Below are 23,993 nucleotides of genomic sequence, written 5' to 3' on the forward strand. Positions count from 1 at the left end.
TATTAAAAAGCTAGTTCAGCAGAGAAACAAAACAAAACACTTTTGTGTGTGTGTGTTAGTGTGTGTGGCGGGGCTTGTTGTGGCCTTATGCTCCACTGGTAACAAGGCGGAGTGAGTGCGTGTGTGTACTTACGATGCAGGCCAGGTCCCTGGGCTGGCTCTTCTGACTGTGTAGACTCCCAATCTCAGTCTGGGAGCTCGAATGGGACATTCCCTCAAAGAAGGGCCTGAGTGACAACCACATAAAAAAAAAAACATATTTGATACTTTCACAAAAAGTACATACTTGAGAGACAATAACTGTGCTGAGGTGGGTAGTAGCGACACTAACTTGTGTACCCATTTAGGTGATGTTTTCATGTGTTTTCATATTAGTCATTCAGCTGCAATTGTTTCTAACGTTTCTCCCCTGCAGCGACTTTCTTTTCTCTCGCGTTGATTTCATGTACAGTAACAATGCACAAATGAACTCCCCTTAAACACTGAGGAAAGAATGTGGGGTCTTCACTTTGACTAGCGTGTGAGCATTATATGGGACCCTCTGAGTTTAGCTGTACTCACAACATTTGTGCGGTCATATTTGAGTGTAGGTGTACTGGCGACATGATATGGGGCCCTACTTGAGTTTGGGTTTAGTGGTCTGTATTTGGGACATTTTGTGGGGCCTTACTTCAGATAAGGTGTACAATACCGATAACATTTTGCAGAACCTTACTTGAGTTTGGGTTTGGGCGTGCTGAGGACACTCTCGTTGTCCTCCATCTCAGGGCCGCTGTCACTCTGGTTGTAAACCTCCAGACTATCATAGAGCAGGTCCAGATCCTCCTCCACCTCCTGGGTCTGGTCCACTGGGTCCGAGTCCAGAACCTAGCAACAACAAATGGACTTATGTCATGCAATAAAATGCAAATTAATTACTTAAAAATCATACAATGTGATTTTCTGGATTTTTGTTTTAGATTACATCTCTCACAGTTGAAGTGTACCTATGATACAAATTACAGACCTCTACATGCTTTGTAAGTAGGAAAACCTGCAAAATCGGCAGTGTATCAAATACTTGTTCTCCCCACTGTATATAGCTCTGAATCCACGATATGGCAGACGTTGAAAAGCAATAGCACATACGTTTTCTCAACAACAGGTTATGGACAATAATATCAAAGGCTGCACTGAAATCTAGCAGTACAGCTCCCAGAATCTTCTTATTATCAATTTATTTTCAACCAATCATCAGTCCTTTGTGTCAGTGCAGTACATGTTGAGTGCCCTTCTCTATAAGCATGCTGAAAGTCTGTTGTTAATTTGTTTAGAGAAATAGGACTGTATTTGGTCGAACACAATTTTTTCCAACAGTTTGCTAAGAGCTGGCAGCAAGCTTATAGGTCTGCTGTTAGAACCAGTAAAGGCCGCTTTACCACTCTTGGGTAGGGGAAGCCTCTTTGGCTTCCCTGCAGGCCTACGGACAAAGACTTTCCTCTAGGCTCAGATAAAAAAAACATGATAGGAATGGCTATAGAGTCAGCTACCATCCTCAGTAGCCTTCCATCTAAGTTGTCAATGCCAGGAGGTTTGTCATTATTGATCTGTGGAAAATACTTATTTTCCACCATAATTTGCAAATAAATTCATTAAAAATCCTACAATGTGATTTTCTGTAATTTTTCTAATTTTGTCTGTCATAGTTGAAGTGTACCTATGATGAAAATTACAGGCCTCTCATCTTTTTAAGTGGGAGAACTTGCACAATTGGTGGCTGACTAAATACTTTTTTGCCCCACTGTATTTGGGACGTCATTAACAGATATAATGATATATACTTTTCGAAAAAAGAGGCTACCTAGAACAAAGGGTTCTTCAGCTGTCCCAGCACTGTAGTAGGAGAACCCTTTTTGGTTGGTATAACATTTTTCACAAAATGGTTCTTTGAGTGTTCTTCGTTGAGTGAAAGTTCTACCTGAAAACAAGAAATGGTTCTCCGACAGGGACAGATGAAGAACACTTTATGAACCTTGTAGTATTCTACAAGCACTTTGAAGCAGTGGCAGATGAATCCCTTGTAGCTTGTTATTCCTATAAAACAGAACAGTTGAAGCATGCAATACTAACCTCATCCGTCACTTTGAATCTCTTCAACAGGGCCACAAACTTCTGTTTGAAATTGGGTTGCTGTAAACGGAAGGTGAGATAGAGGGAGGAATAGAGGGAGAGAGAAAGAAAGAGTTTGGTGTCAACAAGACTACACAAACTACATTTTTTATTATGATCCCCATTAGCTGACGCCATGACATAAGCTAATCTTTCAGAGATGTCAGTGTAACCAACAAAGCTGTTGAGAGCGCAATAAATCACAGTGAAGTTAACACAATATACCTTGAGTCTAGTTTTCACCGCCAAATGTTATTACGCTCCGGAGTGGAGTATCCCCTAGGTAAAGATCTAGGATAAGCTTCCCTTCCTCCAATCCTAACAATATTCATTCATTGGGAAAATGCAAAACTGACCCAAAATGAATGTCTAGGGACAATTTCACCCTACTCCTATTAATATTCTTATCTGAAGAGTGGCAGCATCTCAAGTGTACTTGGCTACACCATTAAAAGTCAGTTAATGTTCACATGGCTTAGTGGCTTCGACCTCGGTGACCTTATGTGACCGTGGCGTGTTGCATGATTCACCAATGGCACATTAGGTCATTGGAGAGAGCCAGACGTGTCATTATTAACAACACCAAGGATTATCGTTTGAAGCAAATACCCGGGCCTAGGGAAAAGGATTTGATAGTGTGCGTTATTTGTGATTTATGTTTGTGTGTGTGTGTGTGTGTGTGTGTGTGTGTGTGTGTGTGTGTGTGTGTGTGTGTGTGTGTGTGTGTGTGTGTGTTACCAGCTCCCATGTGCAGGTCTCAGTTTGTGTGTGTTGGTGCCTGCTTAATTTGTATCCTTAGTTGGTGTTTTAGTCTGCACAGTGTTTTGGTCTAAAAGTGGATGTTGAACTCATTCCAGGACAACTCTCCTGTCACTACTGCTTAGCAAAGGATTTAGGATTTAGCAGACTGAAGACATCTTCTGTGCCATCCCAGAAAAGAACAAGACTGAGGAGCAGACCTAACACAGACACATCTTAAAGAGATTATAGTCGGCACTTGTTGACTGCACCCATTTGCACTGGCTTGGAACTTTCTAGACAGCACACCCACTAAACCTAAGCATGCAGTTATCAGGAGCAAGGAATTGGGACCGAAAAACTGTATTGCATTTAAAATGTAGTTTGTACTTACAGTGCCTTCAGAAAAGTATTCATACCCCTTGACATTTCCACATTTTGTTGTGCTACAAATTGGGATTCAAATTAAATTAATGGTACTTATTTTATGATCTATACAAAATATTTGGTAATATCAAAGATATTTTTTTTAAAGATTCATGAAAAATAAAACTAATATATATTGATTACATAAGTATTCAACCCCCCAGTAAATACATTTCAGAATCACCTTTGGCAGTGATTACAGCTTAGAGTCTTTTTGGATAATTCTCGAAGAGCTTTGTACACCTGGATTGTACAACATTTGCCTATTATTTATTTTTTTAAACCCCTCAAGCTCTGTCAAGATGGTTGTTGATTATTGCTAGCCAGTCATTTTCAAGTCTGGCCATAGATTTTCAAGCCGATTTAAGTGAAAACCAGGCCACTCAGGAACATTCAATGTCGTATTGGTAACTCCAGTGTATATTTGGCGTTGTGTTTTAGGTTATTTTTCTGCTGAAAGGTGAATTTGTCTCCCAGTGTCTGATGGAAAGCAGACTGAACCCGGTTTTCCTCTAAGATTTTGCCTGTGCTTAGCTCTATTCCGTTTCTGCTCGTGGGCTACCCCTGCCAATAGAATTCTACTCCGTTGTGCTCTGGCTCTGCCTAGAACAAAATCACAGACTCAATCTTGCGAAGTTAGATTTGTTTTGGTTTGTTGCATTGAAAAGGGGCTAATATAATAAACAATCACAGAAAAAGCTTGAATCTATATAGTGCAAACTAATAGGGCGAACTCAGTGAAGTTCAAATCTCTTACGTCTCTGCGCGGAATGGCATTTCTTCTGAGTGGCATGCATAGAGGAGAAGCGCGGCCGCTCAGGGCTCTATGCTGGGGCTATTCTCATTCTAGCACTAAAATAAACTCACAAGCTAGGTTTGATGTGTATTTGAATGAATTTATCCAACCACATTGTAAAGTTGTTGATATAGAGAGGCTCCCCCCCATCCTTACCCTTGTCATGGATGTCGTACGAATCATTTTCCTCCGGTTTTTCTTTGGCTTCCTTTGCACATCCTCATCCTCATCGTACAGGTCCTACAAAAGAGAGTGTTTTGTGTCATAGAGAGCAGTGTTTTTACAACCCATGGGAATGTACCTTTTTGTTCCAGCCCAGCACTAACACACCCGATCATCAAGATTAGTGGAATCAGCTATGTTAATGCTCGGCTCGAACAATAAAGTGCAGTTCTGTGAGTTATCGATTGAAAAACACACAGCCAATGACATTTTGGTCTATAACTACAACTAGAACCCAGGAGAAATAGTATGCAGGGATTTACTGTATTGGTATACAGTGTGAATTTTGGGTTGTGTGACTGCAAATATCCATTACAGATATTTCGAACTGGAGATCCATCCCAACAGCAAACTGTAAGATGTACTGTGTCTCACCACTGGTTGAACAGCATCGTCGCTAGCTTCCTGCTCCGAGGAGTAGCTGTCGTCGTCATCCTCGGAGTAGTTGTCCATATCCGGGGAGCGATCTGGGGTGAGACAGGAACATAAGCTACATGTCAATTCTCCATTCACTCACTGTTAAACTCTGGCGAATTTAGCGTGGATTTTAAGTGGCTATGTCCCATTGCTCCACTCAGAGGCTGTGAGCTAAAAAGAGGTCAAGTAAGTTTAAATGCCTCTAATGTCACTCCGTACTTCCTGAAGGACGGGAAAATTGAATGAATAAGTGAGTTCAGTACATTTTTTCAAGAGATTTCATATAGCTTGCCGGCCATCTGGCTAATATTTCATCCTTGACAGATGATTTCATTTTGGCGCGCAGGCTGTCAGTTTCAGAGGGAATTCCTTTACATTAGTGCATCTGACATCTGTATCGTTTACTGGGCATCCATTTTGGCTCTGGGAGCACGAGGATCCTAAGGGAACATCAGGCTGCCAGGCTGTAAATGCCTTAAGAATCACTGAGATTAATATCCTCCATTTCCCCTCAGTAACATTAGTCCTAATGTACTTAAGCTGTCATGGTTAGGGCTATAGGCCCAGGTAGTAACGGTGGTCTGTGGACACAGGCAAATACACGGGCTATTAGTGGGTCTGTGGTGGGCTTAATGCACTTCAGTAAATAGACTTTTAAGTAGTGAATGTATAGAAATCTCTAGTGACACAAGGATGACTGAAACATTGAGACATTGAAAGCCTACACAAAATACATTTCTTTCAAAATAATTTCTTTTTTAGAAAAGTTAACCTCAGCCATTCTGTGTCATGCCCTTTGTGGAAACGAGTTGTCAATATAGAAACAAATGTCTATTAAAATGTGCAATTGCCTGGGCCTCCTGAGTGGCGCAGCGGTCTAAGGCATCGCAGTGCTAGAGGCGTCACTACAGACCTGGGTTCGATCCCGGGCTGCATCACAACCGTCCGTGATTGGGAGTACCATAGGGCGGCACACAATTGGCCCAGCGCCGTCCGGGTTAGGGGAGGGTTTGGCCGGGGGGGCTTTACTTGGCTCATTTATGCTCTAGCGACTCCTTATGGCGGGCCGGACGCCTACAGGCTGACCTCGGTCACCAGTTGAATGGTGTTTCCTCCGACAAACTGGTTGTGGCTGGCTTCCTGGTTTAAGGATGCGGGTGTTAAGAAGCGCGGAGGAAATGGTTTCACTCACGCGACTGTCAGGCTAAGTGCAATGTAAATATGCACTTATTATGCCATTAAAAGCCCTGAGATAGACTAGCGTCCAGTCCAGCGGGTGTACTTGTACATCAAGCTGACTCGTGCTACAGAAACAAGAGATAGCCAGACCGGCCCTTAGGGCAGGAGACTCGGACAAGGATACTTTATGCAATGAAATAACATTATGGCAAAAACAACTGTTTTCGGGATGAATAGATTTCCTCAGCATGTGAGCCAAACACTTGTAATGACAGGCACTGGTTTCAAGGTCCCCCACCTAAGGCTTTGGCCTTGGTCCCTGGCTGCCCGCTGCCGTCCTCATGGTCAATGGGCTGACTGGACAGGGAATACACGCTGAGCTCGGCTGCACGCACCGGCACCTCCTTCACGTTGCTATGGAGACCCAGGATCTGGGCTCCATCTGTCGGATGCTGCATCACCTAAACCCAAATCAGGACAGAGAAGTGTGTGAGCGACATACAAGAGTTTTTGTGTTCATTGAAACAGAACAATGAGTACCTGAGTAAAATACATGAGCTAATGCAGACGCACACACACAGACACACAAATAAACACAAGCCCATGCAGGCACACACACATTCATAAATTTGCAAACACACACGCACCTTCCAACTGATGCACACAGTTTTTCTTAGAAACGGGGAAACTTAATTTTCTTCCTCATGTCTCACCAAATCGGATTTGTGCCTCTCACCTTGACAGAAACCCCATCACAGCGACGCCTCTACTCCCACCCCACTTCTCTACGTTGGCTCTAAGCTCTAGGCTGTGTACCAAATCGCATACGGTGCCATTTGAGAGGCAGCCCTGGAGTTTCATTAACCATCCATCATTGGGGCAGGTTGCATCGAAAATGAAAGCCCCAAATGTTCTCCAATCCCTGCTGTCATTCAAACCCAAGGCAAAGCCTGACGGCACTTTGTTCACACAGTCACATCTCTACTGAGTATGACATGTTCTCTGTCATTCTCCCCAGCATGCTGTATTATTCAGGCGTTTGCGGAGGCGGAATTGTGAAACTAATTGCGAGTGTATTGCGGATGGAGACTTGAGGAAATGTAGCTATGGTAGTCCTGTAATGTGATTGGAGGAATGGGGAAGCATGCCTAAATCCGGGGGCATGGTTTAATGCTGGCTGGTGGTTGTTTGGAATAGTTCACGGATGTGCATATAATGACATTGGCTTGTGTTCAGTCAATTTCAAATAGTGGGTTTCTGTATATCACTTCTGTTCACTTTATGCATTCGGTTACAGTTCCCTGTTATGGCCAGTTAATAAGTTCCTTCTTGCTTTGGCAACTTTGAATTTAGCACAGACCTTGCTAAAAATGTATTCTGAATTGGAACTGGTAGAGCAGCCTGATCTCATAGACTAGACGTAACATAATATACGTAAATCAAATTAGTATGATGTGTTACCTTTGGTACTGTTAAATAAGACAGAAGGTTACTTAACGCAACTTACTACTTTTAAGCTACTATGCAACTACTTAGCATGTTAGCTAACCCTTCCCTAACCTTAACCCTTTAACTTAACTCCTAACCAACCTCCTCACCTAACCTTAACCCTAACCCCTAGCTATGATAAACATTAGCATTAGCCACCTAGCCAATGTTAACCACAAAAAAATTGAATTCGGAACATATTATACGAATTGCTATTAGTAACATCAAATAAATTGTAATGCGTAACCTGTTTTGAGTGCACGCGCCTAACAATAAAGACATAATTTAAACTGTAAAAATGAATTCCCTTTTATTGTGGCATAAACACAACCAGTCATGATATTTTCATCTGATTGTCAAACAAATCTCTTCAAAAAGTAGATACATACTCGCGCCATTTTATGATCGGAAATAGACATGTGTTACAAAACACCAAAAAAGTGTGCCTAATGAGATTCTGCGATTGCTGACAAATTGAGCTTTTTTGTAGCCTGAAAAGTCGGGACAACTTAAATGCATTGGAATAAAGGCTATTTTTTTCAAGGACGCATGGCAAACAAATATATTTTCTTTTTTAAGTACAAAAGGAAAATCTATGCGAAAAGGAGCTCATCTGAAGCCGAAATTCAGCACTACTGGATGGACAGCGCTGCCACATGGAAACACGTGGTTTAAACCATGACAAAGAGGTGGGGGTGTTCGTTTCATAGGAAGATTTTATTTTCATATTTACCACTGTAAACCATATTTACCACTGCATTTTAAATTAATAGGAGAATGGTTAAATTAGCATTTTTTTTGAGACCCCACAAAGTTTGACTTAAGTTGCATTTAGAGGAGATAACGTCTCATTCAGGGGGGCTGAGCCCTGGGCTCCCCCGTAATTCGCACCATGGGCCTTGTTTTCCATAGTTACGGATGTATAACCCCATGATAAGCAACGTGCGTTTGACTTCATATGGCGTTGTGATTAAAAATAAATTGTCACAAATATTAAGCTGTTGTCTTTACCTCTGCCATATTGATGACGCCCACAGCTAAGGTCTTATATCCCAGGATGGTGCGGTTTTTATATCGCTTCCTCCTCTGCAGCATGATCTGCAATCGGTTGGCGTCCCTTTTGAGGAAGTGGGGATACTAGGGGGGACAGAAAAGGGCGGAACACACATTAGGTGTTACAGGAAGTTACATCACACCTTGCATCACGTCTGTAGCCATGACAACATTTTTCTTCAGTCAGTCATTTCTTTGATGCCTTCAGACCCGCCACCTCAGATGGGCTTTGAACGCCAAAATGAGGTGTGGGAAATACACTATAACTAAAAAGGGGGTATGATGTTTACATAGGCACTACCATTACTTTAGCAAAAATGCGCTGTACATCAACCGTTGGCTATTGAAAATATGTATTTCAGTCACATAACGGATCACTCTTTGACACTATATAATAGTTTTGAAAGCCGTGTTAACTTGGCCCTACCTGGAGTGAGAAGGTTAGCTCAAGGTCAGTCTCCATCAGTCCATCTGGAGGAAGGACATACTCGTTGGACCTCAAGATGCGCTTGGAGCCCTGTGGAGGAACATTTAAAAGAGAGGCACAGAGAGAGTTAGGGATGTCATGGCGACTGAAACAAAGACATTTGGTGGTAACACTTCGACTTTGCAATGCTCCTTTCCCTGAGAAACGTGTATAGACACTCAAATCTAAAACTCACACATCCCCGTGTCAAAGAAGGAGCGTTTGCCAATGATGCTTCGGACTTAAGGGTTGTTTCTGGACAGGGTCTTGGAGCTGCGTGCTACCTCAGTAACCTACTGATCCAGCCACTTTAAAAGGAAGACTCAGCGATGTGATGTAGATACAGAAAGCAAACAGCATAATTGATAAATTTCCCGCAACAACTTAGAACGCTGAAGCATAAGGCATTTCTTTGGTGCCCTCGCTACCACGCTGTCAACAGCGTGATGCGAACACGTGCACAGATACTGTGTGTGTGTGACTGTGAGAGAGCATCTCGCTCATTTCAATATATCTGGTTCTGCTCGTGGCAACGTCATTTCTTTCCTAGCATGCTCCATCATCTCACCCAATACTAGTTCGCTTTCGTCGTGTATCAGTGGCCGTGTCTGAAACCCATACTTGAGTCCGAAAAAAATGATATTTTATGGTGTGACATTTCGAAAAATCTAGTATACTTTAAATGCCTGGATGTCATACTAATTTTGGTTTTGACAACAGCTGATCAATTAGATATTGGGGATGCGCTACCAAAATCAATGAATATATGAAGAACGCCAAGAGTGTGCAAAGCTGTCATCAAGGCAAAGGGTAGCTACATTGAAGAATCTCAAATAAAATAAATTTTGATTTAACTTTTCTTTTTTTTGGTTACTACATGATTCCATATGTGTTATTTCATAGTTTTGATGTCTTCACTATTATTCTACAATGTAGAAAATAGTAAAAAATAAAGAAAAACCCTTGAATGAGTAGGTGTTCTAAAACTTTGGATATGCGACTTTACGTCGTCACTGAAGAGAAAGAAAATTAAGATGTGTAATTTCAGTTAATTTAATGAGATCGTGTTAGATTACATTTTTCCCCATGCATCTTTTTTAAATGTAAACATTTTTGTAAAATTTTCTCTTTTTACTGAAACCTATTTTAGTAAACATTTCTAGTAAGCGTCTTTCATTTAACTTTTATACTGTCCCAAGATGCACAGAAATGCAACAACAATACATCACAAAATTACAAAAACAGGGTGTCTTTCACAAAACATCTAGCTGGTATCTTAATATTGGTCATTTCATATCGATTATACATGCAAAAATGCTACATTATGCAATTTATGTGGTTACTCATGTTCATCGCTGAAATCTTTTGTAAGTTTACCCCTGCACTTTCACTTTGGAAGGGCCTGTAGAATTTGTACTTACCATTTACAGTTTTAATAGATAATGTTTTGTCGAACTGAAATACTGTTGTTACTGCATATTCTTTGATATCCTGCAATAACTGGCTATTGAGACTGTTGTTTTTTTATGGGAATTCACTACAGAGCTTTCTTTATTGCTTGGCTTAGATATGGGGTTGCGCTACAGAAATCAATGAATATCGAGAAACAACGCGATCGCGCATGACGCAAAATATAACATTTTTATAGTACGTGCATTTTCAGACTCTGACATTGCTCGTTCTGATATTTCTTAATTTCTTTCTTTTTGGATTATGTGTGTATTGTTTTGTATTGCAAAGTATTACTGCACTGTTGAAGCTAGAAACACAAGCATTTGGCAGCACCTGCGATAACATTTGCAAGTCTGTGTACGGGACCAAGAAAATTTGATTTGATTAAGCAGTAGATTTATGTATTTTGTATACATTTTATTTATAGATATTCATTTAGTAGCATTTTTGGTGATGTCCTTTTTATAAACCCAAAGTGGATTTCTGTTCTCATTTAAAAGTGTTTCTTGTTTGTAATAATACAAAATCAGTACATCTACTGTTATACTTTCAACATAAAATGATGTCGCACATCTGAGCTATGTTATTGCAGGTGCAATACATTATCATTAGTAGCCTAGCTATAGTTGGCTAGATCAACTAATAGAGGCCAAGTCTTTGAGTGCTGGCTTGATCAGAAGAAGGTGGTTAGGGATATGGTTGATGAAGACGGAGTCTGGTGATGATCTTGTTGAGGGCTACTCTGGGAACCAGCCCGAGTCGTGTAGCCACTGGACTTCTCCGTCACAATGTCTGACATCCACTTGCGTGATTCCTCAGCAGCTCTGGCCACCAGAAAGCTCACCACACACAGTTCAGAGTAGTAGCTAGCCAGTCGCCCTCATTACGAGCTCTCTGCATCATTCCTCTACTGCATCTCCCCATTCCTCTCAAGCTTCAGGTGACTCTTCAATTGATGCATGCTTAGGCCTACAGTTAACTCGAGTTTACTCCAAATTAGTGATGCACCGATATTACGTTCCGATATTTCCTTGCCCCAAATAATCGATACCGATAACCGAAATAAAAACATTTTGCGGCCTTTTAAGCATTCTAGTACAGTTAAATAGTTAACACACACAGACACAGCGGTCTAAGGCACTGCATCTCAGTGCAAGAGGCGTCACTACAGTCCCTGGTTCGAATCCAGGCTGTAACACATTCGGCCGTGATTGGGAGTCCCGTAGGGCGGCGTACAATTGGCCCAGCGTCGTCTGGGATTGGCCGTCATTGTAAATAAGAAGTTGTTCTTAACTGACTTGCCTCGTTAAATAAAGGTAACACACACCACACTGACCAAAAAGTTATTGTTGGCATTTACGTATGTCCCCATTACCAGTAAAACATGATCAAAACCTATTTCTGTCACTTACTTACTGTGCTGTTTCGTTGTTCATTTGTTCAGTCGTTTCATTCTCAACCCGGATTTCCTCACACAGGTCAAGCAGTGAAGTTTCAGCTCGTTTGTCCGTGGCCTCTCTTCCTCGGTGCGCACTGTTTCCATCTTGTCCAGCTGTGTATGCAACATTTCACGTAAACCCTGTTTCTTGTCTGCATCGAAGTAGCGGTCCTTGTACATGGCATCGAGCATGGTGGCGACACAGTAAAGAGAATGCCACCGAATCGCTTGTTCAGAGCCTGTGTCGGCAGTTTTGTTGAGCAGGCGTTTTCAATGCCAGGACAGAGGGTATCACGCCTGCTGCAGGAGCAGTCGATGATCATATATTTTGTGTCAGTTGTTCGACTGGAGCTAGCTAGTGTGTTCATGTTTCAAACATGTTCTCAAATGCCATTGAAATGGCAGCAGCGGTATGACAACCAGCACATTCATGAGCATGCAATACGACTTTCCTCAGTACGAAATCCTCGACGACCCACTGTGCTGTCAGACTCAGCATGCTCATGGGGCTGATATCGCTGGTCCAAATGTCAGTCATGAAGCTAATTGCAGTGACGCCATCACTGTGTAACTGCGGTAGGGCAACATCTGAAAAATAGCGCACCGTGTGTACCGGTGTTCGACCAGTCGGCAAAAGCCAACATCACCCACGACAGAGAATGGTTGATTGTCAAGGGCAATGAATTCCATTATCTTGGCTTTAATGGATTTCCCTTTTGAATCGTCTCGCTGAAATGTTCTTACTCTTTCAAATGACTGCTCGACTTGTTGACCACTCGATCCACTCAGCAGACATTCTGGGCTAGGTTAGGAATGCTGTGTTGCACGTGTAGCTCTACATGCACGCCATGTACCTACGTTTATATAGGTATGCACGTCAGCTTTGATATCAGTTTTGCACATTGGCGTTAAACTAGACATCGGGCCGATACCAATGTTGGCATTTTTAGCCAATATCGGCCAATTACGAATTCCAAAAAACGTTTTTCCAAATGCTACTTAGCTAACAACACTCTGGCACTCCGCTGTAGTGAAAGATCACTGGGTGGAGCTACAGACAATCCTTTCCGGTTCATATGCGAAGCCATAACTGTTGGTGCATTCAAGACAACAGGGAAATCGGAAGAAAAAAAATGCTCCGACTGGGAAAAGTATTTTTGAACAGTCATCCAACTCAGATGAAACTCGGCATCCTACTAGAGCTGAAGATCACCAATGTCACGATTTTCCCCAGTCTGAGCTCATTTTGTTTCCGAGTTCCCAGGTGCACTTGCGGCCGTGGCATACTACAGCATTCTAAACAGTACGTGCTAAATAGTACGTAGTACGATTAATATGTATGCAGTTTAAGTAAGTAGTAGGCAAGCCAGAATTAGGACACGGCTAGTGACATGCAGGAAAAAAATTGGGGCAAAAGCTTATTTTCTTTCTATCACGGTCAGTTAGCGCTTCACTAACTCTCCATGCTGACTGTTTAGTCTTCTTGTGGGAGGCTAGCTTCACATCCAAAAGTAATTGACTGTAAATGCAACAGGCTAATTGCTAACAAGACAACAGCAGCAGTCAGCATCTAACGAGCGTCTAATGAGCTGTCGCACACAGCTGTACTAAAATGGACCAGCAGAGTGATGAAGTGATGAAGCATCACAATACATTCAGTCTTTAGAGACGAAAGGGAGAAGGAAAGTTTGTGAGGAAAATAAAAAACAAATGGAAAAATCTGTGTTCTGACATGCATTCCTCTCATGGTGACTCGGCTAAAAAGGTGTGCTAGCTACTTCAAGAAATGAATGCTAATTGATACTAGAGCAGGAAGAAGAGACATGTGGCTTCCAAGAGTAGCCCCATGGGTCCTGACAACTAAGTGCGTAGGTAGGTGTCGGCTTCAGACACGTCTGCAACCAAAGCTATTGGCTAGCTCAATGACAATAGAATTAACTCATTTCTGAAGGCGTTCCAAAAAACTGAAAGGTCCAAAAACAAGTACGCATTATCGTGTTTTAACATACGGAACAAAACCGCCACAATCTTCTGAGTTCAGTAGCTAGAGATACAGAGTGACCCAAGAACAGAAATTTTCCGCACTCTTTTCCCTCCTGTCAAATGGGGAATACAGAGCAGTCGAGACCCGTCTTAACTCCTGCCTACTCCGCAACTTTCGGTTCTTTTGTGTTGCTGCTCAACATGCTGTCATCAGATGTGGCCATTTAAGTCACTTTTCTGACAAGTGGCAGGTAGGCGGCTGAGACAGGCGCTAGCTAGCCATCACAATCAACACAGGAAGAAAGGAATAGTTTCTGAATAGTGTTCTCAGAAATACGCTGAAGTACAGAGTTACTTGAGGACAGCGCAGCGGTGGGCAATATTGACTGACACTTCAGGGTCTGATAGGGAACAGCCACCGAAGGTTTTCTAGCACCTGGTGAACTGTAACTGTCATGCTGACAAGTTTAAAATCTCTTGAGGTTTGTCTTCCTTCACAAACACCAGTGACCATGTCAAAAATGTTCAGACCTGTTGGGCCCCTCTTAGATTAAAGTGCAATTTATTTATGTATTGACAAATCAATCCAACCAATGTAGTAAAATGTCAGATCTCTGCGTGTATCTGAAAGTTAAGCTTGCCATTTACAGTATATAAAATTATTGCAAAGATTTTTGATAATCTACCTCTCAATACTCATGTAGTGCATAGTGAAAATGACCAGTGAATTTACCACCAGTAATTAGAGAGAACAGAAAGAACACAGTTCAACCACACAATGCTCTCTCTCTCTCTCTCTCTCTCAGATTGCACAGAACCCTGAGCAATACGCGAGCACTGGGCAGTACCGCGGGCCAAAGCGACTACTTTAGAATGCACAGTGCCCCAAGTAACGGTCGGACATAACTGTATTATTTTTCAATTTTCTCTCTGTACCTATCGAACAAGCCGTCACCTTGGTAACCGCTCGGGCAGTCCTCAGACTATTGAGCTTAGTGGAAGGAGAGATTCTGGGGGAGGTTGTTAGGTGTGAAAGGAAAAGTATGTGGCTAAGTCGCAATTCTGCCAAGATGCATGAAATAAAGGACGTACAAAATATATGCCATGGCTTCAGAAATAGCTTGTAAGGAGGACCACAGAGAAGTGGAAAATATTTCCGATGTTGGCCATTAGCTTTTGTTAGTTATTTCCATATTTGAGTAAATTGACTATTAGTATTGACCTTGATATAGTCCTTTGATTTTGTGTTGTTTATTTCAGAATATATTATCAGTCAATTGATGCAAACAGTTGTCACCAAACCATCCCACAACACAAGACTTCAATGGTCAACAGCAATCCAAGTTCCTGTGTTTGTATGGACACTCCATTTGATACTAATACAATCCGAAGCGCGTTACTTAAAATCGTCATAATCTTCTTAACCTGGACTCACCTGTATTTTGACAGCTATCACCACTGAGCTAAGCTCCCGGTCCAATTCTTTGAGGACAATCAGCTTCTTGAGGGTCAGGCTGCACAATCTGTGGTCAACAGGGGAGACATGGAAGGGATTTCATTTAGTTTCATTCATTTAGATCAGTGGTTCCCAAACTTTTTATAGTCCCGTACCCCTTCAAAACGCTCAACCTCCAGCTGCGTACTCCCTCTAGCACCAGGGTCAGAGCACTCTCAACTGTTGTTTTTTGCCATCATTGTTAGCCTGCCACACACACACACACACTATTCGATACATTTATTAAACATAAGAATGAGTGTGAGTTTGTCACAAACCGGCTCGTGGGAAGCGACAAAGAGCTCTTATAGGACCAGGGCACAAATAATAATAATCAATCATTTTGCTCTTTATTTTGCCATCTTACATCTTATTTGTTCATCAAACATTGTGAATAACTCACCACAGGTCAATGAGATGGGTGTGCTTGAAAGGATGCACACAACTCTGCAATGTTGGGTTGTAAAGGAGAGAGTCTCAGTCTTAAATCATTTTCCACACAGTCTGGATTATAATTTAATGCATAGACATTAAAACCAGGCAATTTAAACAGTCCACAGCTGTATTTTTTTTTAAGAAGCCAATGATCATCTGTGGCCAAATCATGCTTTTTGATCTAGTAGCATATTTTGAATAATTTTTTGTATAGACAGGAGGGGCTATAGGCTATATAATTTTGGCAATTTAATTCAATTACTTTAGGGGAAGCTTAGCTCGTGGACACGGTGCCTATGTCTGTAGTACACTTATGAAGGAGTTTTCCAAACAAATGACCACTGGATTGAAGCAAATAATCACGATCCTGCCAGGTAGTAATGGCTACCTTGTAGTTACCTTTTAATTGCATTTCCATCTACTCTAAGACGTTTAGGCGATCATTAGCGTCGCTAAAGGCTACACAAAGTGGTAGACATAGGCCCTACCCGCGCTGAACACACAGACAGGGGTTATTCCCACGCTGTTGTTTCCTCTTCAGAAAGAAAAAATGTTTCTGATAAATTGCACATTACTGTTTGAATAAATCATGATAATCAAAAATAAAAAAGCTAATTCTGAGCCGAAAACTAACGTGGCCAAGTCCATTTTTTGCCCTGGCACCCTTGCAATCAATTAAACATGTGTGTCGCACTGCCAAGTCAAACAATGCGACTGTTTTAGCAGTGTCGAACACTGTATTGAGACCTAATTAGTTCTCCGTCATTAATCTAACGGCTCAAGGAGAGGATATGCTCTTGGATCGTTGGCTTACATAGGCTTATTACAATATAATACTGTTCGTTAATGAATGGTTATGAATCCCTATTTTGAACTTACAAATGATAAAAAATGCCTATAATGTATAGGATTTTGAATGTTTTATATTGCTAATAAATCTTTTCAGGCTTTATTAAAAGTGGGTACTGGCAAAATTTGGAGGACTTAACTTGTGTGAACATGACTCATCCAATAGACTTAGGCGCTCGTGCCTGATTGTTGATTATTGGTTGAAAAGCCCTATCCATGAGGAAATAAAAAAATACATTGTTGGCGAGTCCAGCAACATTAACACGACCCCCCAAAAAACTAAACCTCAACGTATGAAAACAAGGTAGCAAAAAAAATAAAAATCTGCACACATGCTCCGAAGTGAGATCATTTGAATAATTACAACATTTCAAAACACAATAGGTCTTCGGTCAGGAGACCGTGAAACCAATGTACGCAGGCAGAACATGAAAACATGACAGAAAAGTAGGAAACAAAACAGATATTGTCAGTTCAGACCTGAATACGAGCGCTGCTGTGAGCTTCATTCAAATCCCACAGTGGCCCTGAGCTCTTCCTTTTCCCCCCAGACTAACTTTCCCCAAATGGCACCCTATTCTCTAAAGTGGACCATGGGGCCCTGGTCAAAAGTAGTGCACTAAATAGGGGAAAAGGTGCCATTTGGGATGTAGCCTTTATGGAAGTACTGCATTGCCAGAGTGCGAGTCATACAGGAAGCTAGAGACGGCTCCTATTCTTCCATTCTAGTGCATTTGGAGGAGAAAGTAGAGCTGGGGTTGAATGAATGTGTTTTCTCTCCCCTTTTCACTCTCACACTCTCTGTGATGGGGTGGCAACCTTGGTCAGCAAAGTAGAAACACATTCACGTTCCAATTCCCCATGACTACAGACCCTTACTCCAACACATACACATGCACAAAAACAATACAATGGAAATGCAAGCACTTTCGACAGACTTACACTAAAATAAACACACATCCTCGGACCCACACACAGCTACCCCCCCACACACACACACAACCGAGGGGAAGTTGTGGTCACAGTCTGTCTTTGAGAATTCTGACTTGTCTGGAGTGTTAGTTGACAGGCAAACACAAACAGGCCAATTCAACATCCAGTACTGACAGCGCACGCACACAGACCATACAAAACACAAATACACAAACGCACCCAAAGAGATGCACACAAACACACTTGGACACAAAGGGTCTGGAATGTTCAGACGCAGTGACGGAAGAAACTTTGCGCTAACTCAGCACAAAGCCAGACCACCTGATTGAATGCATTCTGTACTGGCCATTCATCGGAAGGACAGAGGCAGAGAGAGAGAGGCAGAGAGAGCGAGAGAGAGAGAGGCAGAGAGCGACGAGAGGGGTGGATGGACAGAGAGATGAAAAGAGAGGGCTAGGGGGAGGGAGATTGTTTGAATGTCCAGTCATTTGAGGCCATGCGAAAGAGATTCAGTATATTTACAGGAAATACTCACTCACTGCAGTAGACTAAAACTATCACAGTACCATAGAGGCACAGAATAAGTTAGAGGAACATATTCAAGAAAGATCAAGTGAAGTATATTATTAAATAAAGCGAACTGGATGGAATATGGGGGAAAATTCATCAAATAGAAATGCTACCAAAATAATTTGCGATGATTCACTAAACAACATTTTGAAAGAGGAAGCAAAGTACTTAAAATAAAAATCTATCACAGTGCAGTAAAGCAATGCTTATGTTGCAAGCCTCAAAGCTGATCTGCTAAAATGGCATATTTGCTGGGGATATTGTGCGAACAAAATAGTTCTTGTTGGATTAAACACACAGGGAACACACTTAATGTGTTGTGAAAAGTGTTATGAAATGTAATGTAATATTTTAATCTGCATTTTAATCTCTGGAAAAAATTAAGAGACCACTGCAAAATGATCAGTTTCTCTGGTTTTACTATTTATAGGCATGTGTAAACTACTGAACATTTCTCCCAAATTCCAAATAAAAATATTGTAATTTAGAGCATTTATTTGCAGAAAATGACAACTGGTCAAAATAACAAAAAATATGCAGTGTTGTCAGACCTCAAATAATGCAAAGAAAATAAGTTCCTATTCATTTTTAAACACAATACTAATGGTTTAACTTAGGAAGAGTTCAGAAATTCATATTTGGTGGAATAACCCTTTCGTGGCTTTCATGCGTCTTGAAAGCTCCTCCACCAAATGTCACAGTGGGTGCGAGACACTGTGGCTTGTAGGCCTCTCCAGGTCTCGCACCCACTGTGAAATTTGGTGATGATTTGGGGGTGCGTCATTAAGGCTGGGATTGGGCAGATTTGTCTTTGTGAAGGCATGAATCGAGCCACGTACAAAAACTTGCTCCCTCCTGCTCTGACAACATTCCCCAACTCTGAGGATTGGTTTTTCCAGCAGGACAATGCTCCATGCCACACAGCCAGGTCAATCAAAGTGTGGATGGAGGACCACCAGATCAAGACCTTGTCATGGCCAGGCCAATTTCCAGACCTGATCCCCATTGAAAATGGAATGTGATCAAGAGGAAGATGAATGGTCACAAGCCATCAAACAAAGCCGAGCTACTTGAATTTTTGTGCCAGTAGTGGCATAAAGTCACCAACATCAATGTGAAAGACTGGTCAAATAAAATAAAATGTTATTGGTCACATACACAAGGTAAGCAGATGTTAATGTGAGTGTAGCGAAATGCTTGTGCTTCTAGTTCCGACCATGCAGTAATATCTGACAAGTAATCTAACAATTTCCCAACAACTATCTTATACACACACAAATGTAAGGGATGAATAAGAATATGTACATATAGATATATGGATGAGCGATGGCCGTGCGGCATAGGCAAGATGCAGTAGATGGTGTAGAGTACAGTATATACATATGAGATGAGTAACATAGGGTATGTAATCATTATATAAAAGTGGCATTGTTTAAAGTGACTAGTGATACATTTATTACATCCCATTATTAAAGTGGCTAGAGATTTGAGTCAGTATGTTGGCAGCAGCCACTCAATGTTAGTGATGGGTGTTAAACAGTCGGATGGCCTTGAGATTAAAAAACAGCTTCGGTCTCTCGGTCCCAGCTTTGATGCACCTGTACTGACCTCGCCTTCTGGATGATAGCGGGGTGAACAGGCAGTGGCTTGGGTGGTTGTTGTCCTTGATGATCTTTTTCGCCTTCCTCTGACATCGGGTGGTGTAGGTGTCCAGGGGGGCAGGTAGTTTGCACCCGGTGATGCGTTGCGCAGACCGCACTACCCTCTGGAGAGCCTTACGGTTGTGGGCGGAGCATTTGCCGTACCAGGCGGTGATACAGCCCGACAAGATGCTCTCGATTGTGCACCTGTAAAAGTCTGCGTGTTTTCGGTGACAAGACAAATTTCTTCAGCCTCATGAGGTTGAAGAGGCTCTGTTTGCGCCTTCTTCACCACCCTGTCTGTGTGGGTGGACCAATTCAGTTTGTATGTGATGTGTACGCCGAGGAACTTAAAACTTTCCATCTTCTCCACTACTGTCTCGTCGATGTGGATAGGGGGGTGCGCCCTCTGCTGTTTCCTGAAGTCCACGATCATCTCCTTTGTTTTGTTGACGTTGAGTGTGAGGTTATTTTCCGAGGGCCCTCACCTCCTCCCTGTAGGCCGTCTCGTCGTTGTTGGTAATCAAGCCTCCCACTGCAGTGTCGTCTGCAAACTTGATGATTGAGTTGGAGGCATGCATGGCCACGCAGTCATGGGTGAAGAGGGAGTACAGGAGAGGGCTGAGAACGCACCCTTGTGGGGCCCTAGTGTTGAGGATCAGCGGGGGGGGATGTTGTTTCCTACCCTCACCACCTGGGGACGGACCGTCAGATAGTCCAGGACCCAGTTGCACAGGGTCGGGTCGAGACCCAGGGTCTCAAGCTTAATGACGAGTTTGGAAGGTACTATGGCGTTAAATGCTGAGCTATAGTCAATGAACAGCATTCTTACATAAGTATTCCTCTTGTCCAGATGGGTTAGGGCAGTGGAGAGCATGCCAAGACGCATGAAAGCTGTGATTGAAAATCAGGGTTATTCCACCAAATATTGATTTCTGAACAATTCCTAAGTTACAACATAGGTATTGTATCGGTTAAAAATGAATATGAACTTATTTTATTTGCATTATTCGAGGTCTGACAACACTGCATCTATTTGGTTATTTTGACCAGTTGTCATTTTCTGACAATAAATGCTCTAAATGACAATATTTTTATTTGGAATTTGGGAGAAAGGTTTTCAGTAGTTTATAGAATAAAACAACAATGTTAATTTTACCCAAACACATACCTACAAATAGTGAAACTGATCATTTTGCAGTTGTCTCTTAATTTTTTCCAGAGCTGTATCTCTGCCTTAATATTTCTGGACCCCAGGAAGTGTAGCTGCTGCCTTGGGGATGAGGATACTTAATGATACTTAATAAATACAGTATCTTTTGTTATGGTTTCTCTTCTCCAAACACTTTGACTTCAGCAGTAGCCCAATACAAGACTAGAAATAGTCCATTGCTACACCCTACATATCCAAAACCAACCTTGGGCAACACTTTTGCATTACTTTGGCATTATTTACGGGTTAGTAACTACACTGTAAAATAGATAAAGTTAAAAGTTGTTAAAGTGTGTTCCAATTTGGATATAGCAAATGCCGTTATGTCCAATGCTTCTTTGGGCAAGCGGCCAATAATCTGCAGCCTATAACATGGACACAACTGTGTGACAGGGGCTACTAGTCTTCAATACATCCCCCCTGTGTTAGTAATGACGAACTGTATCGAGAAGCATTTTATTCATGCCAAACCCATTTTCTCAGAACACCATTGGGCACACTGCCTGACAGTGCCCAAAGACAAACAGGGGGAGTGTAACGGTAAACTGCACCTCAGACGAATTGTGTTTCATTAGCATGACAGGAAGAGCATGTGCTCCTAAACCCCAATTCCCTGGAGACGAGGGGAAACGCGTTGAGGTAAAATGACGGATTATGCGTAACCGTTAAGCAATCAGCTACAGGGAACACGTTGCATTTGTCAAGAGAATGATTCATGCACTTGGGACTATTGACATGGCAGCTGGTGGAGCCCTACAATAGGCTTGGGCGGTATCCAAATTGTCATACCGACCTTGTGCCACATTTGGTAATACCGACACTGAACACAAGGGAAGATATTTTCAAACTAAATGCTAACAAGCACATTGCGAACATTTTATACAGTCTCTGACTGAAAACATTTCAGGACAGACATCTCAGGTAATAAAGTTACACACAACTCAAAAATGCTACTTCACAGATGGCTGAACACACAACACGTTATATTAGACAGCAAGGCTCTTGATCCAAGGACAACAACCTCTCCCTCAACGTGATCAAGAAAGGAAAAGGAGGACCGAGCACGTCCCCATTCTCATCGACGGGGCTGTAGTGGAGCAGGTTGAGAGCGTCAAGTTCCTTGGCGTCCACATCCCCAACAAACTAAGATGGTTCGAGCATACCAAGACAGTCGTGAAGAGGGCACGACAAAACCTATTCCCCCTCAGGAGACTGAAAAGATTTGGCATGGGTCCTCAGATACTCAAAGGGCCAAGCTTCCTGCGATCTAGGAAGTCTATACCAGGCGGTGTCAGAGGAAGGCCCTAAAATTGTCAGACTTCAGCCACCCTTGTCATAGACTGCTCTCTCTGCTACCGCACGGCAAGTGGTACCGGAGTCTAGTTCCAAGAGGCTTCAAAACAGCTTCTACCACCAAGCCATAAAACTCCTGAACATCAATGGCTTCCCAGACTATTTGTGTGGCCACAAAACTTGGGAGGACAGATTGAGGCCAATGCTGACCCCACATCTGTCACGCCCTGACCTTAGAGAGCATTTTTATGTCTCTATTTGGTTTGGTCAGGGTGTGATTTGGGGTGGGCATTCTATGTTTTCTATGATTTTGTGTTTCTACGTTTTGGCCGGGTATGGTTCTCAATCAGGGACAGCTGTCTATCGTTGTCTCTGATTGGGAACCATACTTAGGTAGCCCTTTTCCCCTCCTTTCGTGGTGGGTAGTTGTCTTTGTTTGTGGCACTATAGCCCTTAAGCTTCACGGTCGTGTTTCTTGTGTTTGTTGTTTTGTTGGCGACATTTTAAATAAAGAGGAAAATGTACGCTCACAACGCTGCACCTTGGGTCTTCTTCCAGCATCGGCCGTGACAACATCAGTAGTTTGTAGCCCTTTCCTGCAGTCAAATTACCTCGTGGCCTCACGGGTGGAATGTTATTCATATTTTTCATTATTTCCTAATTAATAAAAACAATACAAATCCGGTGTTTGTGTCAAACTGTTTCATTTCAGTTTTCTGTGATGTATTTAAAGTGTAATATCGGGATGCAAACTCTAAATTGTACGCATTTCATCTCTATATGTTACACGTGTCTTCTTATTGTTAAGCCCATAACCATGTGTGTGAGGTGTCTTTTGTTTCAAAGTAGATTTGTTTAAGACTACCAAGAAACACACTGTGTGACCCTGATTTAGCCCACTGCAGTAGAATGTTAAGACTGAACAACTCAAAGGTAAATAATTAGGGTAGGGAGAGGTGATCCCACATCAGTTATTAGCAGAACTACTAATAATGCTCAACATCAGTTATTAAAGGTAGAAGGTTGTTAACGGGGGATAAGGTGTGGCATCAGGGCAGAAAGAAGGCCAGATATTAGGGCTTAACAGCAGTTATTAAAAGGTAGAAGGTTGTTAACGGGGGATAAGGTGTGGCATCAGGGCAGAAAGAAGGCCAGATATTAGGGCTTATCCCAGGTAGTGATAGTGTCTCTGTCCCCGGTGAAAAGTTTGTGGGTTAACGGGAAAACTAAAAGCTGTACTTAATTACTGTGTGTGTGTGTCATATGTGGGTGAGAGAAATAATGGATTGAGAAACGCTGCTGTATTGAACCTTTTCCGTCTGAAGCGCAAGGTTCTGTATCGACCCATCTTAGTTCTGCATTATACTGCACTGTAGTCTCATCTACCCTTTCTTATGCTATTATGTTGTACTCTCATCGTAACAGTAACAACACATTATCTATGCTTCCTCTTTGGAAAACGTCAATTACAGCTAAAGTGAAAGGTAAGGTAAATGCAGCAGGCTTGAACTCAGCCCTTATGTCTCTGTGCAGTATGGCTGCACAAAGACAGTGAGCCTGCCATAAAACCCAATACACACAGATAAAGTCACGTGTTTCTGAATATATGGACTTGTATGAAGCCATTAATGGAGTTCTATAGTATTTAATTTTACAATGCATTATATGTGGTTCTTGTCAATGTAGTATTTCCCCCAGCATTTGGCTCAGTGAATGAGTGACATCCCTGACCTTGTGCAAACACACACAGCCACAAGTA

At 42.1% G+C, this 23,993-nt stretch overlaps 1 protein-coding gene across 4 annotated transcripts in view; it reads right to left on the reverse strand.

The window, feature by feature from the left end:
- LOC139567039 (phosphofurin acidic cluster sorting protein 2-like) overlaps window positions 1–23,993 on the reverse strand; it is a 97,881-nt gene that overhangs the window by 35,584 nt on the left and 38,304 nt on the right. For all 4 annotated transcript variants that reach the window (XM_071388464.1, XM_071388465.1, XM_071388463.1 and 1 more), the window contains exons 2-10: window positions 15,242–15,329; window positions 8,895–8,984; window positions 8,426–8,551; window positions 6,225–6,387; window positions 4,706–4,797; window positions 4,265–4,348; window positions 2,110–2,169; window positions 716–867; window positions 134–227 (exon numbers count right to left, since the gene is read on the reverse strand). In XM_071388464.1, coding sequence (XP_071244565.1) covers window positions 134–227; window positions 716–867; window positions 2,110–2,169; window positions 4,265–4,348; window positions 4,706–4,797; window positions 6,225–6,387; window positions 8,426–8,551; window positions 8,895–8,984; window positions 15,242–15,329 — 949 coding nt within the window. The remainder of the gene's footprint in view (window positions 1–133; window positions 228–715; window positions 868–2,109; window positions 2,170–4,264; window positions 4,349–4,705; window positions 4,798–6,224; window positions 6,388–8,425; window positions 8,552–8,894; window positions 8,985–15,241; window positions 15,330–23,993) is intronic.

This window comes from Salvelinus alpinus, unplaced genomic scaffold, assembly GCF_045679555.1.
Source record: "Salvelinus alpinus unplaced genomic scaffold, SLU_Salpinus.1 scaffold_40, whole genome shotgun sequence".
Classification (NCBI taxonomy): Eukaryota; Metazoa; Chordata; class Actinopteri; order Salmoniformes; family Salmonidae; genus Salvelinus; species Salvelinus alpinus.